This window comes from Podarcis tiliguerta (genome assembly GCF_965153285.1).
Source record: "Podarcis tiliguerta genome assembly, chromosome: 5".
NCBI classification, from domain to species: Eukaryota; Metazoa; Chordata; class Lepidosauria; order Squamata; family Lacertidae; genus Podarcis; species Podarcis tiliguerta.
Window position 1 is genome coordinate 40,310,585 of NC_139538.1, and position 14,988 is coordinate 40,325,572.

Below are 14,988 nucleotides of genomic sequence, written 5' to 3' on the forward strand. Positions count from 1 at the left end.
GTAGAAACACAAGCACTGCTAAGACCTTATCTCTACTGCAGAATACACATCAACTGCAAGGTAAATCTTGCATTATAACTCCATTACAGTGAGACACCACATATCAATGAATAGCTTTCACTGAGACAGCTATAAAAACAGGGAAACAAACTGGATTGCTCACTCAGAAAACATCAGATGATAGTCTACCGTGGATTTATTTTTCCATATCAAGCATACACACATTTTATCAGATGCACATCTTTTGCACAGGATAGGGCTATACCACATGAGCCATAAGGAGCCATAAGGTTAGGTACCTTTGCAAGACAAATTTATTATCATTCCAGTAGGAATCTTGCAAATCGCAACCGAAGGGTTGCATAGAACAGGAGGAGATACTTTCAAGGGTTCCAAAGATGAAACTGAACCTTCTATCCAATCCAGGCTTCCAATGTTAGCACACAGCAAACCTAGTGGAAAATACGGTTCTCCGTCATGTCTGAAGGCCCATGCCAAAACTAACCAAAGGGGAAAAGTAGCTTATTACCAACTAGTGGATAATGAAACTGATGGGCAATATCAATCTAAAACAGAAACCTTTGCAGTTATCAATATCTTGATAAGAAATTAAATGCTCATCAATCAATGGTGAAATCAGAAGACTGCAAATTCTCCCTATTATATCATGTTTACAGTTCTTACCAGTGTTAGAAACTGAGTTATGAAATAAAGTCTAGGTGTGCTTTTTTATAACAAGAATACAAAGCTGAAAATGAATAAACTGCAGCTAAAATATTATGTCCATTTTTCACATGGTCTGGTCCTTCCCCTGCCCACCCCCATAGTATTCTTAAGAGGGTCTCTTAAGTAGCTGGGAGTGGGGAGGCAGAAAAAGGTCCCCTTCCACTCTGCAATTTTAATCTGAAATCTTAGGCGCAGTACTGCGCCCAGAGCTCGGAAACTCCTTGCGCTAATGAAATTCGCTGTCGCAAAATGCGCCTAGAACAATGGGAGTTTCAAACACTGGTTCTTACCTATGAACATACAGCAGTACCTCGGGTTACATACGCTTCAGGTTACATACGCTTCAGGTTACAGACTCCGCTAACCCAGAAATATTACCTCAGGTTAAGAACTTTGCTTCAGGATGAGAACAGAAATCGTGCTCCAATGGCGCGGCGGCAGCGGGAGGCCCCATTAGTTAAAGTGGTGCTTCAGGTTAAGAACAGTTTCAGGTTAAGTACAGACCTCCAAAGCGAATTAAGTACTTAACCCAAGGTACCACTGTATATTACATCACTTGAATGACAGATGCCAACAACACTGAGCCAGAACAGTGTTGGAAATGAATAATAAATAAGATAATTCTCAAAGAAGACAAAAGAGACACAAATCAGACTGTAATAGGCTGTAATGCTAATCTTCCTCAATAATTTAACAAGGGGGAAGGCATGCTGTATTGTGGATTTTACAACTTTGCCGATGTGGAAACAGCAAGCTGATAAGACTATAAGCATCTTTTCAAAACCCTGAAATCCTTGCTTCTGAACTCTTGATTCCTGAAGTGTGATCAGGTGCTTCTGCTTCTGCTACAGTCTTGAGTAGTATACCAAGCACAAGGCATAGGTACAAAGCTCTGAGGTTATCTTGTTCTGCTGCCCACGACCATGCTGCCCATCCTCAGTTATCAAAATTCTCCATTTCTTCCAATTTTATCTCCCAAGGTCAGTGCAATATCACAGAGCAACAATTGAGCTTTCCTTACCAGAAGCTGAATGAAGACTCTCCAAGCTCCAGTATCTGGAAAGGACACCTCTCATCCCACTGCCACCACCACACACCACTCCACTGCTATCTGAATCCGAACCTGGGGAGAGCCCAGAGCTGCCACTGCTACTGCAGTTTTCTCCACTGTGTGCACCGCCAGACTCGCAGCTGGAGCATTGCTGGGTCCTCATGCAGGCAGGCAGAGGGGAGAGCCAAGAGGCTCTGCTGTTCCGGAGAAAGAAGGGAGATGGAACAGCACCGTGCAGCTACGCACAGGGCAGTGGCACCAGGTCCTGCTGTCTCAGAGCTGTGTGGGATTCCTCTCCTCTGAGTTGCCAGTCGCCTGCACGATGCAACCTGACATCATAGGGGTCCATCAGGGAGGCTCCCTCTGTGGCTGATGAAAAAGCCTCAGCTACAGTTTTGCAGAAGCTGGGCTTGCTTCTAAGCTGATTGCCAAGGCATTAAACAACTCGAGGACTAGATCACCGGATCGAGAGCTTAAATTCCAAAGGGTCAAGAAATAAAGTGACAATATCCTTTGCACACATACCTGTGAATAAGGCCCACGGAAAAGAATGAGACTGACAGCTAAGTAAAACACGCAGAGGAATGGGCAGCACATGTTCACACTGTCCTGAGGATATCTAGAACTAGCTGGAGCTGCAGCAGTTAAAATTGTTTTACAAGGCACTGGAACCACCACTACATAATGGGGAAAATATACACTCGAAAAAGATCAAATCCAAAGAAACAGGGACTCAAGACTATGTGATTGGTGATGTGAGGCAAAATCACTTTTTAAAGTGCATACAACATACCAGGGAACCTGTGACTCGTCAGGTGTTCTGGGGACTCTCATCATCCTTGACTATTAGCTGCACTGCTGGAGCTGCTGGGATTTGGAGTCCAACAAGATCTGGAGAGCCACAAGTTCATCATCCTTGGTTTAAATAAAGTTTCACTCTGATTGTGGAATACATACATGAGAACATTTTGTGCTCCTGGCTCATGCTTTAGCACACAACTGCAAGTGCAGGAAGCATTCCTAGGGAAAATAAGGCATTCAGGTGGTTCAGAGTTTTTCTTGCTAAAAGTACATATCTCTGTGTGAGACAATTCCCAAGCAGAGTTCTGCTAACAGACTGCTGACCAGCACAGGCTATGCAAAACTATTTTGTCTTTTGATGAGCACACCTAAGACATGAAGAAATCCCCAGAGCTTCCTGGGACGATAAGGAATTTACTAGGATTGCCAATTTTCCCCCAGGGCAGGGTTTCTATGCCCTTGAGACATTTGTATACCAGGAAAATTGCAGCAGGAGTACCTTTCTCATCCCTGTCTCTCCATGCAGGGAAAGTTGCTAAATGTTTGCCTTCATAAAGCCATTAAAGGCACTGGAGCTCAGCCAGAAAACAGTTGGCAGCTCTCGGACCTACGAAATCCCCCATGGATGCACTTTCCATGCAGTATCTTTGTCAATCTACAAAAGTTAAAATAGAAACATTCTTGGAATACCGTCTTCCTGAATGCAACTAACTGTTGCATTTGTGATAATTCCTGCAACAGGTTGAAATGATTAAAGCATGCTTCCTCCCTCACAAAAAACAACCACATTTTGCTGTAAAATATTAAATATGTCTCGTAGACATTTGTTTCCCTCCCAATGTTAGCTGAGAGTCAGAGAGATCCCACTCCTGTGCACAGTGAAACAAAGACAGTACAAGACTGCATTCCCTGCAAAGAAGGAATTCAGATTTTAAATATGCAGAGACTATGAGCAAAGAGACCCTGCAAGTATTTCCAAGAGGCACAATCAACTGCTTCTCTTATGGGGCCCAGACAGGGATGATATGACATAAGCCAGAACATGGAGAATACAGTTGAAGCAGGCTGAAGCCTTACAACTCTACAAAGGACACCTGTTGTCCATCAATGTAACCCAATTTATTTCAGCTGGGTGTCCTTTTTTCCTGTACATTTTGATAATATTGCACACAGACTGAAGTCTCCAGCAGGTCAGACCTAAAGATGACTGAAGTCATCCTTGAATTTCAAGACAAAAGGAATCTTTCCCATGATGTTTGGTTTTCTGATGAACAGTGTTAATCAAAGAACAGCCTTATAAATGCTCAGGAAAGTTTGTTTTACTCTGTTTGAAAGATGCAAGTCAGGCCCTTCGCTGTGTTCAAAGCAGCTTCCAACAACAATTAAAATATAAGTTCATGATAAAGCAAAATAAAACCAGTTAGCATTAGGTCTCCTATGAAGAAAGGTTTCCTCAGCTGGAGTTAATGAAGATCTGACATATTTAGCATCATAGAAGACAGCAAGATTAATCTGCTCTGTCATGAGGCATTAATGGAGCAAGGTACAGAACAGCCTCTCTTAAACAGCAGAGCTGTCTTACATGTGGTCAAGCTCTACATGTCTGCCAAACAGAAATACCAGCAGCCATCTGGATGTTCATTCATAATGGGTCTATGAGGGGGCATGGAAAATTCCACAGGGCCTGGCTCTTGTGACATAGAGTAGAGTTGGAGCTGCAGTTGCTGTTTCTGCTACTACTTCCAGCCACTGGTATTCTGACTCTGCCTTCAACTAAGGGCTCATCCACACTTTCACTTGACCTGTATTTCAATCATATTGTGTACCCTTTCATTCCCCCGGGTCTGAGAGCTTTTATTGTTCCACAGCTGTGGCTTGCGAAAATCCGATCTTACCCACTAAACCAAAGCTTAGTTAAACCAAATCTCTGTTTGGTTTCCGCACATCTGATGAGATCTGATTCAGTGAGTGAGATCATCAGAGTCCTAAAGTTTCCGAGCACAACTATCCTGTGTTGGTCTGAGTAGCAATGGTGGTCAGGCCATTGTTGTTTTTATATAGACATTTTTGATAGCCACTAAATTACGTGTTGCGATGCTGAGCCTGTTGCTTAGATCTTGTATGCCTTGCTGCAGCAATAAAGATTATGGTTGATGTTATAAAAGCCAGAATGGATGACGTGCAGTTGGTTCTTCAAGGTGTGCAATAGATCATCTTTTGCAATTTCACTGGGGTCTTTGGAGGGAGGGGTAAGATTTTGTTTTGGCTTTTCCACAGGGTTCTCAATGTGTAATCCTTAAAATGGTGGCTGTATGTTTGCTTGTTTCTTAAAGGATTTAAATCTTGCACCTTCAATCCCGATTGACACCTTTAGGGTGGCAAACTACAGGCAATATATCATAAAAACAATAAAAAAGACAATAAAATTCGTGAAGCAACATATCAGCAATCACACAATACCAAACTGCAGCTCCACTGAGGTGCTCTGTCACATTCTAATTTAATTCACAGAAATGGAGGCAACATCATTAACCATGTTTCCTGACCCATCTCTCATTTATTTAATGTGGAAGAAGCATGCATGGGCACATGCTTTAATTTGAACCAGGATCACAAAAGAGGGGAAAGAAATGAAATAAGAAATAGGGCAGTGATACTTTTATTACGTATAGGACCTACAGGTGTTTGAAATGCAAGTTTTCAAGTTACCCAGTTTCTTCCTCAGATTTAGATGGTTAGAGATATATATGGCAGGGAGGAATCAATGCTGCATTGTCAGGACATAAATGCAGAAGGAAGTAGTATATTAATGAAGATGCTGCTAATTAGATTATAAATAGCCTATGCAACTAATATTCAAGTTGCAAAGAGTGTGGCTCAAAAGTTAGCACTGAGTATTTTAAATGCCAAGTGGTTCACATAAAAGTATCATTTCAGTTGCCTGTTTATCTTATTCGTGACTATCATTGCTACTAAGAAAAAAGATACAAACCCTTTTTGATGAGGATTGGCCATGCGTTTCTAAATATATAACAAATATATACCAAATTTCATATTAACCTGCGAGACCTAGATTCTATGTCACTTCCCACAGATACATTTTTCTTCAAAATGATTAGAAAAGCAAAAATGTGACATTTGCTGCAAAGACTGTGCTGCTGTTTCAATAGTGTTGCCTGTGGGGGATGCTTTGACATAGGCAACCTTCCCCTTTTTTGGGTGGGGGGGGTGCAGCTTGAAGGAATGAAAGTGTATAATTCAGTTTTCTTGTAGCATACAATAGGAATAGTGGGGAAACAAAACGGGCCATTTTCTTGAGAATCTGCAGTGCCTGACAAACATGGCACTAGCAAGAGCCAGGCACTGAGAGAGCTGAATCAGAGCTCAGGAAGAAGCTAGGGCATGGGATGTAGTTGGCTAAGGTGAATGGACAGCAGCAAACCAAACAACTGGGTGAAGAGGAGAACTAGGGAGAGAGAGAGAGGAAAATAGCTGGGGCAGAAAGCAGATCAGGGCACAGGTGTGAGAGAGCAAATGTGTGTGAGAGAAAGCATGTGCATGCCTGTAAAGTCATCTCAAAGTGGGTGTTTAGAAACTGGATTCTGTGTAGATGTGAATGCATGCAGATTATCTCGATTCTTTCAAATGTGGCTTCCACCCCAGGTTTGGCACTGAAACTGTCTTTGGTATCCTGGTAAATTATCTAGACCGGGAGATGAAGGGTGAATGTGATCCTGTTGATTAGCCTCCTGGACATCTCAGTGGTGTTCTTACCCTTTCCCATCCCCAAGATGGCACTAACTTGCAGTGGTTCCAGTCACTCCTGAAGGATAGGTCACAAAAGGTGATGCTTAGAGACTGTGGCTATATCCCATGGCTTTAGCCGTGTGTACTGCTGAAATCTTGTATCCCATGCTATTTCAACTGGAGATTAGGGTTCAGTATCATCAGTATGTTCTTTTTCATCACATCCCAATGTTTGTGATCAGAGGTGGACTTGATGCAAGCATCCAGACAAGGCAGAAATAGTGTTAGTTTGCCGTTCTGTATGCAAGTAAACATTCTAACGGGACAGGTTAGTTGATTATCACTCTCTGTCTTCACACTATCTTTTCTCTCCTTTATGCAATGACTGACAACTTACTGGGTTAATTAAGTAGAGTCTTCCATTAGGACCCTGATATGGGACTCTGTGGTTATTAGAACTGGAACAAGCCAGGATCTGAAACCAATTGCACCGTCAGAAGTTGCTTCTAGTAAATCTAAGTCAAATGGGGCTGTCATTTTTTAAATTTTAGTATTTTAGAGTATCTAAAATACTAGATTTAGATATGTTTTCCTTGACTAATAGTTTCAATTAATGGTAATTTGATACAGATTCCACATAAGCTCCAGATTTTTTAAAAGATGTACCTCCAGAGGAACCATTCTGAGACCTGGATCATCTCAGAAAACAGCTGCTGAAGATGAAGCAATTTTGCACAGTGGAATACGGCCCTCCCATGTCCTTCATTCTGACATTAGAAGAATTAAGAAGGACAGGAAATGAAACAAGTTACTTTGAATTACCTTCTTTTGAAAAGGTTGCAGTTTCATTTTGTGAACTTTTCTAGTGCTGAGCTAATCACATATCAGCTTTCCTTCAGCTTGCAACTTTGCCGTAAGGCCACAAATGTACCATGTTATATCAGCGAAGAAAGCTAGTTTGCAAATCCACCAACTGCCAGCCAGACTTCCTATGCCCAACGTCTCTTTTCAGTCATCAAAAATTGACACTTTCATTTGCAGAGCTTCAGAAATCATTGGTGCACTCTTCCATGACTTGGTCACATGATGATGTTATATTACAGCACACTGACAGAGATTCCCTCCGTTTCTCCTGCAAAGTTTCTCAAATGCTAGTGATTCAGTCAATGGGAGCGGAGGTAATTTATTGCTGAGAAAAGAACTTTCTTGACCTCTTCAAGGATGAGTGCCTTCCCTCTGAGATTCTTGGAGACTAATGCATCATGGCCCCACGTCTTGTCGACATTGATAGACCCCATCTGGTGATTAGTTCGCCCCATCAATTCAGCATTTTGCCTGTAGTATTTCTTGTACTGTTTTGAAACCATTTTCTTGAAATGAAAGTAGTGCCGTTATTTTTGTGTATTTTTCTATGTTCTGCTATTGTTGTTTTTATGCTTGGGGCTTTAGTGTTGATTTAGTGTGTTGTTTTTGATGAGATGGTATATTTATTGCTAGCTGCTCTGAGTGGTTTTGGTTAGAACAAGATATAAATTATTTGAAATAAATATAATAGATAAATTATATGGGCATGTTTGGAACATAAGAGTGTGTGCAACTGTTATTTATACAATACCCTTCAGTTGATCTCCATTCAACTTATAGTATGAGACAGCATGTTAGAATTTCAAAAATACTTCCTCTGGCATCTTTTATAACCTTGCTAGCTCTTTTTGACACCTAAGAGTTCATCAAACAGTTCAACTTTGATGTACAGAGCAACACCACCACCAGTACGTCATTCACTGTTCCTTCTATACAGTTTCCCCCCAGATATAACTGCACCCTACTAGTTCTCTCCATCTAATCAGGTTTTCATTATGTCCCTTAAATCAATGCCGCCCTCTAAGACCAAGAACTCCAGTTCACTCAACTTGGCACATTAGCATATAAACATTTGTAATACAGTCTCTTTCTTCAAGTGTCTTTCACATTTGTGTTTTGACCTGTGGTGCGTTGGCCTCTCCGAATTGTTATCCCGTGCCCCTGTACTCACAATGCCTAGATCTATGCCTCCCCTATTTAAATTTTCACCAATTTTATCATATTTCTCCCAGAGAGATTTGTTCCGAACCGAATCCTCCTCAGCACCTATCTGCTCCCTCTGCCCCTCAAAAGTTGCTCAGCCACCTTTTTCATTTTAAGTGCCAACAGCCTGATTCCATCTAGGTTCAAGTGGAGCCTGACCCTTTCTGGAGGCCTAGCTTGTCCCTGAATGTTCCACAGTGCCTAACAAATCTAAACCCTCTCCCTACATCATCATCTCACCCATGCACTGAGACTCCAAAGCTGCCCCATCTAGCTGCCCCTGCATGTGGACCAGAAGCAATTCAGAGAAAGCTACCTTGCAGGTCCTGGCTTTCAGCATCCTACATAGCTACCTAAATTTTGCTTCTATGACCTCATGACTACTTTCCCCCATGTTATTGGTGCCAGCATGCACCACAAGTGACTACTGACATTTTCCTATCTCCCAGGCTACCTAGACAGCAGGTGACATCTACAACCCTTGCAACAGACAGGTAATTCACCCTGTGATCTGTACACTTATGACACACCCAACTATCCTAATGATCAAATCATACACTACCAGGATCCCCCCACCCTCCAGAGATGTACCCTCACAAGAGGACAGTTGCTCATCCTCCAAAAATGGGTCCCTCTTTCTCAGAGAGATGTAGAGGAACTATCATCGTGGGAGTGGGACACAGCTATAATGTCCTCAAAGACTTCATCCACCAAGCCCTCTGCCTCTCAGCTAAACGTTCAGCCTTCCTCTAGCCCTATATGCATATAATTGAGCACTAGAGAGGGGGAGGAGAGAGAAACAGCCCCTCAAAGAACAATATCTTTTAAAAATTGAAAAACTGCAGGACGTTGTTGTGAGATGAGAAAACAGCATTTCTTGTTTTCTACTTCTCCTTTTTAAGGGCAACATGAGCACATCTCCTGCTTGAGTAGTACAGTGAGAGAATACTTAACTACCAAAGTTTTTTTTTAAAAAAGTTCATAACGCCTGTGATTTTATGCTCTTCAGTTTCCATTACGTGCCATTCTTGGGCATGTTAGGCTAAGTTGCTGTGTTTTGTTCCAGTGTCCTGAAGCTTGTGAATAATTCCAAAGGTTCTAGCTAAGGTCACAATATTCAGTTTCAAAATATTCTGTGGAATCCAAAAGTTACCACTACATTTAATAGCATCCCTTTCCAGGATAACATCTAGAGCGTTCTAAAACCTGGGGCACCACCTATTGGCCAATCTCCATATATATTTCAACTCTATTAAAAGAGTTTAATTCTTTCTCTTCTAAAGAACTTCAGACAAAAGGTTAACAGAGTTGAAACAACTGTAATCAGTTCTGTGGTAGATCTGGAGAGAAGGCAGAAATAGGGCTACAGCTAACTCAGCAATCCCACTAGTTTCCCATGTGTTCCTAAGAAACTTTTAAGGAACTTAGAAAGCCTCCTGGTGATCACAGATAATGAAAGACTGAGAATTTTCACTACCAACTGAAGTCATTTTGTATGGTAAAGTTCAATAGTAGGTCACTGAGAGTGAGATAAGAAAACACCCTTGAGCTGGAGGAATTAAGAAGTGGATTTCTAGCCTCTTTTTCTTCCAATATTGATTGATTGCATCTATACCCTATCTTTTCTCTAAGGAGCTCAAGGCGGTGTACATGGTTCTCCATCTCCTCACTTAATCCCCACAACAACCCTGTGAAGTAGGCTGGGCTGAACAGCCATGACTGGCCCAAGCTCACCCAGTGAGCTTGTCTTAGTGGGGATTTGAACACTGGTCTTCCAGCTCCTAGTCTGATGCACTAACCACTACACCACACTGGCTTTCATTCATTATAGTTCATTATATTTTTGTCTGTTGAAAAAGATGCTTAATACATTTCCCTGTATTCTAGTTTCCAATGGGGATCATCAAAACACACATTCTGTTCTTTTACTTGCTATTATTTATGCTGCATGGCATTTGAGGTCTTTTGACAATGGAAGTGTATACCTAAGGATAATAGTAATTGCATAAATAGTACAGAGCTGAAAGCAGGACATTTAAAAATGTTGGTGTATTTGGAAGGGTCCAAATGGCATAAAAATGTTTGCTGGGGAGAGGGAATATTCTCCCATTGCCAAGGCAACCAAGCTCATGTGCAACTTGGTTGCCTCAGCAATGGGAACATTAACTTCCCACACCAATTTAAACCAAGAGAAAACCTTCACTTTATTTACCCGCAATAAGATGGCCACCTATACAAATTAGATTGGCTTAGTGGCTCTGTAATATCACTGTATTCCTTACACAATCCTTATTGTCTGGGATCACACAGGAAAGGCGAAATCCTATTCTCTCTGATGTCAGTACCACTACCCCAGCACTAGGGCAGCAGAGCAGAGGAGAAACAAGAGTTTTGAGTCACTGTGCTATACTGTTCAGTCAGAACAATCTACTCATGATGATTCCTGTCCTGGTAATATCCTGGCTACAGTACTGTAATGTGTTACACATGGGTACATGGAGCTGCCCTTAAAAGAGAAACTGGAAGGTTCAGTTAGAGCAGAACTCAGCTGCTAGAATTCTGGTGGGTACCTTATTTTGGAAGATCAACATTGGCTGCATATCCACTTTTGAAATCAATTTACAATGCTGATGTTTACCTTTAAACACAGATTTGTGTTACCTTTAGGACACAGATACCCAAGCAATCATTTCCCCATACCAGCCTGCTCAAAGTGCCCTCTTTAGTAGAGAGATACATTATGTTGACACAAAGGAAAGGGCCTTTTCTCTGGTGGTACCCCGAATTTGGAATGCCGTCCTTAGATGATACTGGGCTTGTACTCTATGCTGTTCTTCATTTTTCACTTTGTCTTGTTGTGCTTTGTTATGGTTATTTGCTGTTTCTAAAATATATTTATATATGTTTGCTGAATTAATCCTAGTCACACTTTTTGTACACCAATTTTAATTTTAAAAAAGAAGTATTGTGAACTGTATGGAAAGTGGATTTTATGAGGTTTTCAAGGGGTTGTGTGTGCCCCTTGAAAGCTCCATTTTCACTGTGCAACAATTTTGAGAGGGAGCACTTGGTACGACCCTAACTAATTTATTGTGTCTCCCCATAAGACTTCTGTGAAAAAGACTAGCAGGGCAGGGCATACCAAGGCAATACCTTAAACCTTTGATTTAACAAAGAAATTCTAACAGTTTGGGATATTTAGGTGAGGCATCTCCAGAGAAACTAATTTTCTGACAGACTTCCCTAAGTGTTCTTCTCCAGCCTAGGAGTAACATGTCTTTCTCCCCCAACTAATTTATGATGTACCCTGGTATCTGTCTAGTTGTGCCATACGTGTGTGGATTTTCTTTACAGAACAAAGCGTTGGTAACAAACTGCTTTCCTTCCATACCCAGGAAACACCACCACAGTAGGAGATACTTTGTAATGTTACTTCTCTCAAATGTGAAGCCCTCTGGAAGAGACAGAACCCAGAAACCTTGAAAATGCACATAGAGAATTCAGTATAAGTCATCACTTTAGCAAAATTCTCATCTAGGGCCACCTAGGGCTCTCTTTCATTTTCTAACAAAGCTTCAAAATTAGGCTTATAGCTTCTCTGACAACTCTTGTCAAAGAGATGTAAGTTGAACACATAACCCATCTCCACTATAATATTTCATCACATACCTCTTATATAGAAGGGAAGCACCCCAAAGTGACTAAGGAAGTCACTTCACTTCCTCAAGTGAAACAGTGAAATGTGAATAGCAATACTTCAAAGAAGCTGAGAATTACATGTGAAAGCTTGACACGACATGGGGAATCTGTGGACCTCCAGACTCTCTAATGTTGGACTCTCTAATGGCCAATAGCCAGGGATTATGGGAACTGTACTCCAGCACCAACAAGAGGGTCACGGGCTCCCCACCTCTGGTGTAACACCCATATCTAGTACAAACAAAATAGTACAGGGTGGAGATGGCATAGGCAAACCATTTCAAAATGAACCAATATAATGTAAATATAATGTGCTGGTCAGAAATCAGGTGTCAATTTAAACAGTACTCATACCGGGAAATGAGATGCGCCGCCTCAAGCCCACGCAGTCTAATCCTGTAGGTGTGCTCTGGGAATAGAGGTGCAACTTGAGAGGAAGGGCTTCAAAGGCCACAGGTGAAGTAATGAATGGTCTCATTTTAACCTAAAGAGAAAGGTAGTAATGGGTAATTAAGGACACACTTAGCTGGGACTCCGAAAAAGCATTTACCTGATTTTTAAAAATACATACAGTGGTACCTCACGTTAAGTACTTAATTCGTTCCGGAGGTCCGTTCTTAACCTGAAACTGTTCTTAACCTGAAGCACCACTTTAGCGAATAGGGCCTCCTACTGCCACCGCGCTGCTAGAGCACGATTTCTGTTCTCATCCTGAAGCAAAGTTCTTAACCTGAAACACTATTTATGGGTTTTCAGAGTCTGTAACCTGAAGCGTATGTAACCTGAAGCGCATGTAACCTGAGGTACCACTGTATTGTATTGTCAATGTTGTTTTCAGACCTGGTATGGTTAGACAGAAAAGGGGAGAGGAAGAGCAAAGCAAAGATTCTGAAGCAAAGAAATGTTATTATAAAGAGCATAAGGAACTTTGTATGTATCAGCTGCACAATATGGGTGCTTCCAAGGTGAAGGATTAACTGATAAACAGATCGTTCACTGATGTGGGCTTTCCAGTGGGTGGAGCTTGACCGAATGCATCTATGCTGTGATTAAACAAAGAAAAACGAGCATCTCGATAATGACAGTGCCATGGAAACAATGCCAAGATTTTGCATGAACGAGTAGCACGAATTCCATAATAAATTCCTGCCTGGAAGCACCCTAAGACTCGTATGATGGATCTGAAAGGAAAACAATGGCACCCTGTATGAACCCAAGGGGAATAAAGCTGTATCTGATAGCTTTCATCAGTAGTTTTGATATTTTTTTAAAGAACTGTAAACTCTTCAACCTACTCTCCCCATCACTAGTGAACAAATCATGATATAAGAAATGAAAGATAAGCCATTGTGTTGAGGAGTCTTAATGCAGAAGTGACTGCCACATGCTGTTAGAAGTAAAGAAAGCAACAGAACTGATTAGAGGAACAGCCTGAAGAGAGAAGACAACAGTAGAGAGATGCAGCCAGAGAGACGAAACAATATTATCTTTGGTTCCTTACTTTTAAATGATCCTCTGGGAGGTTACTTGATTCAATCTCTCTGTCTGACTGTGCCTCTTTAACAAGCTTCCTCTTCCGATTCCTTTCCATCCATGTGTCATCAAAGCTGAAACGCTTGTATGGGGGTCTGTGTCTCTTCCTCTGGGCATGTTCTTTGGCTTTCCCCTCCTGAATATGGAAGGGAAGTATCCAGGCCTTGCTCTCTATGTTTGAGAGTGAGGGTGGAGATAGTGGCATCTGAGTAGACCTCTTTCTGCAATGGAGACCCCATTTCTCACCTGGTCTCTTTTCTGGTGGGATTTGACTTTGTTGGATATTCTCCTGTTTTATAAGTAACAGGTGAAAACAAAACAAAAATGTTGTTTCTTTGTCTTTTGACTATGCTGGGCAGCTGACTATAAAGCAATCATGTTGAATCTGGAATGTCATGTTACATTTGCCCCTCTTCGAAGTAATAACATCTGTGCCTTATAAACACAACCTACTGGAGCTTCTAATGATACCCAGATGTTTTAAGTGTGGACATCTCGAGCTAAATGAAATTGTGCACTGGTCTGCATAAACACGTAGTGTCAATAATCATGTTCTCATGCACACTGAGGGAAGAACCACAGTCATGTTGTCAGCAACCTCAAGTAGCTGTCAGAGTCCAAAGACCCTGGCAAGTCCCACTAGCACTGCTAGTCCCAGGGTATTGTCAGAAGGTGCATGAAGCCACCACCTGGTGCAGGGCTGGGGTTGGTCTGTGCCATATGAAAGTGCCAGTTACACATCTGCAAATCAGAGGGAATGCATCACCAAAAAAGAGGACAACACATCTTGAAATAATTCCTATAATTTAAATAGGAATAAAAACAACAACACATCTCATCATAATTGGGAAGACTGCGACAAAATGTGACAAGATAGCTGCTCAGTTTGCTTCAAGGCCCCTGCTCTTTCATATTAAGGTTTCTTCAAATAAAGAACTGCCCTATTTACAGGAGGACACATGACCACCCAGGCACAGTTCTAACTGTAAATCCAAGCATGAATATCTTGCAGTACAAAAAATTGCCCCCAGAGGGCACAGTGAAATGAATACGCTTCCTTCCTCCAGGAACTTTCAGATTTTTGTTTCCATACACTTGACTGGTGCAATTCAATTTCTGCTAATCTTTTTTTTTAGAATCCTGCCTCCTCCAGGAATGCTGAAGCATCTCCCTCTGATCACACCATTCTCTGAGACAAAGACTGTGTTCACATGTGCAAGCCAGATGTATTTTTCTACTCCTTGTGATTTTTCCACATGAACCTATGTTAAGTTGGCACTACGCAAAAACACTCTGCTATGATCTCCCCAGGCAGGTTCACCTGGAGCATTCATTACATATATATAGGCGTCAGATGAAAATGT

At 41.6% G+C, this 14,988-nt stretch overlaps 1 protein-coding gene across 7 annotated transcripts in view; it reads right to left on the minus strand.

The window, feature by feature from the left end:
* ARHGEF4 (Rho guanine nucleotide exchange factor 4) overlaps positions 1-14,988 on the minus strand; it is a 155,228-nt gene that overhangs the window by 84,070 nt on the left and 56,170 nt on the right. For 4 of the 7 annotated variants that reach the window (XM_083443440.1, XM_083443441.1, XM_083443443.1 and 1 more), the window contains 2 exons: positions 13,593-13,913; positions 12,446-12,575 (listed from right to left, as the gene is read on the minus strand). In XM_083443440.1, the coding sequence (XP_083299566.1) occupies positions 12,446-12,575; positions 13,593-13,913 (451 nt within the window). Of the gene's footprint in view, positions 1-1,747; positions 2,218-12,445; positions 12,576-13,592; positions 13,914-14,988 lie in introns of those variants that run through there. The other 3 variants (XM_083443442.1, XM_083443439.1, XM_083443444.1) reach the window with 2 other exon arrangements.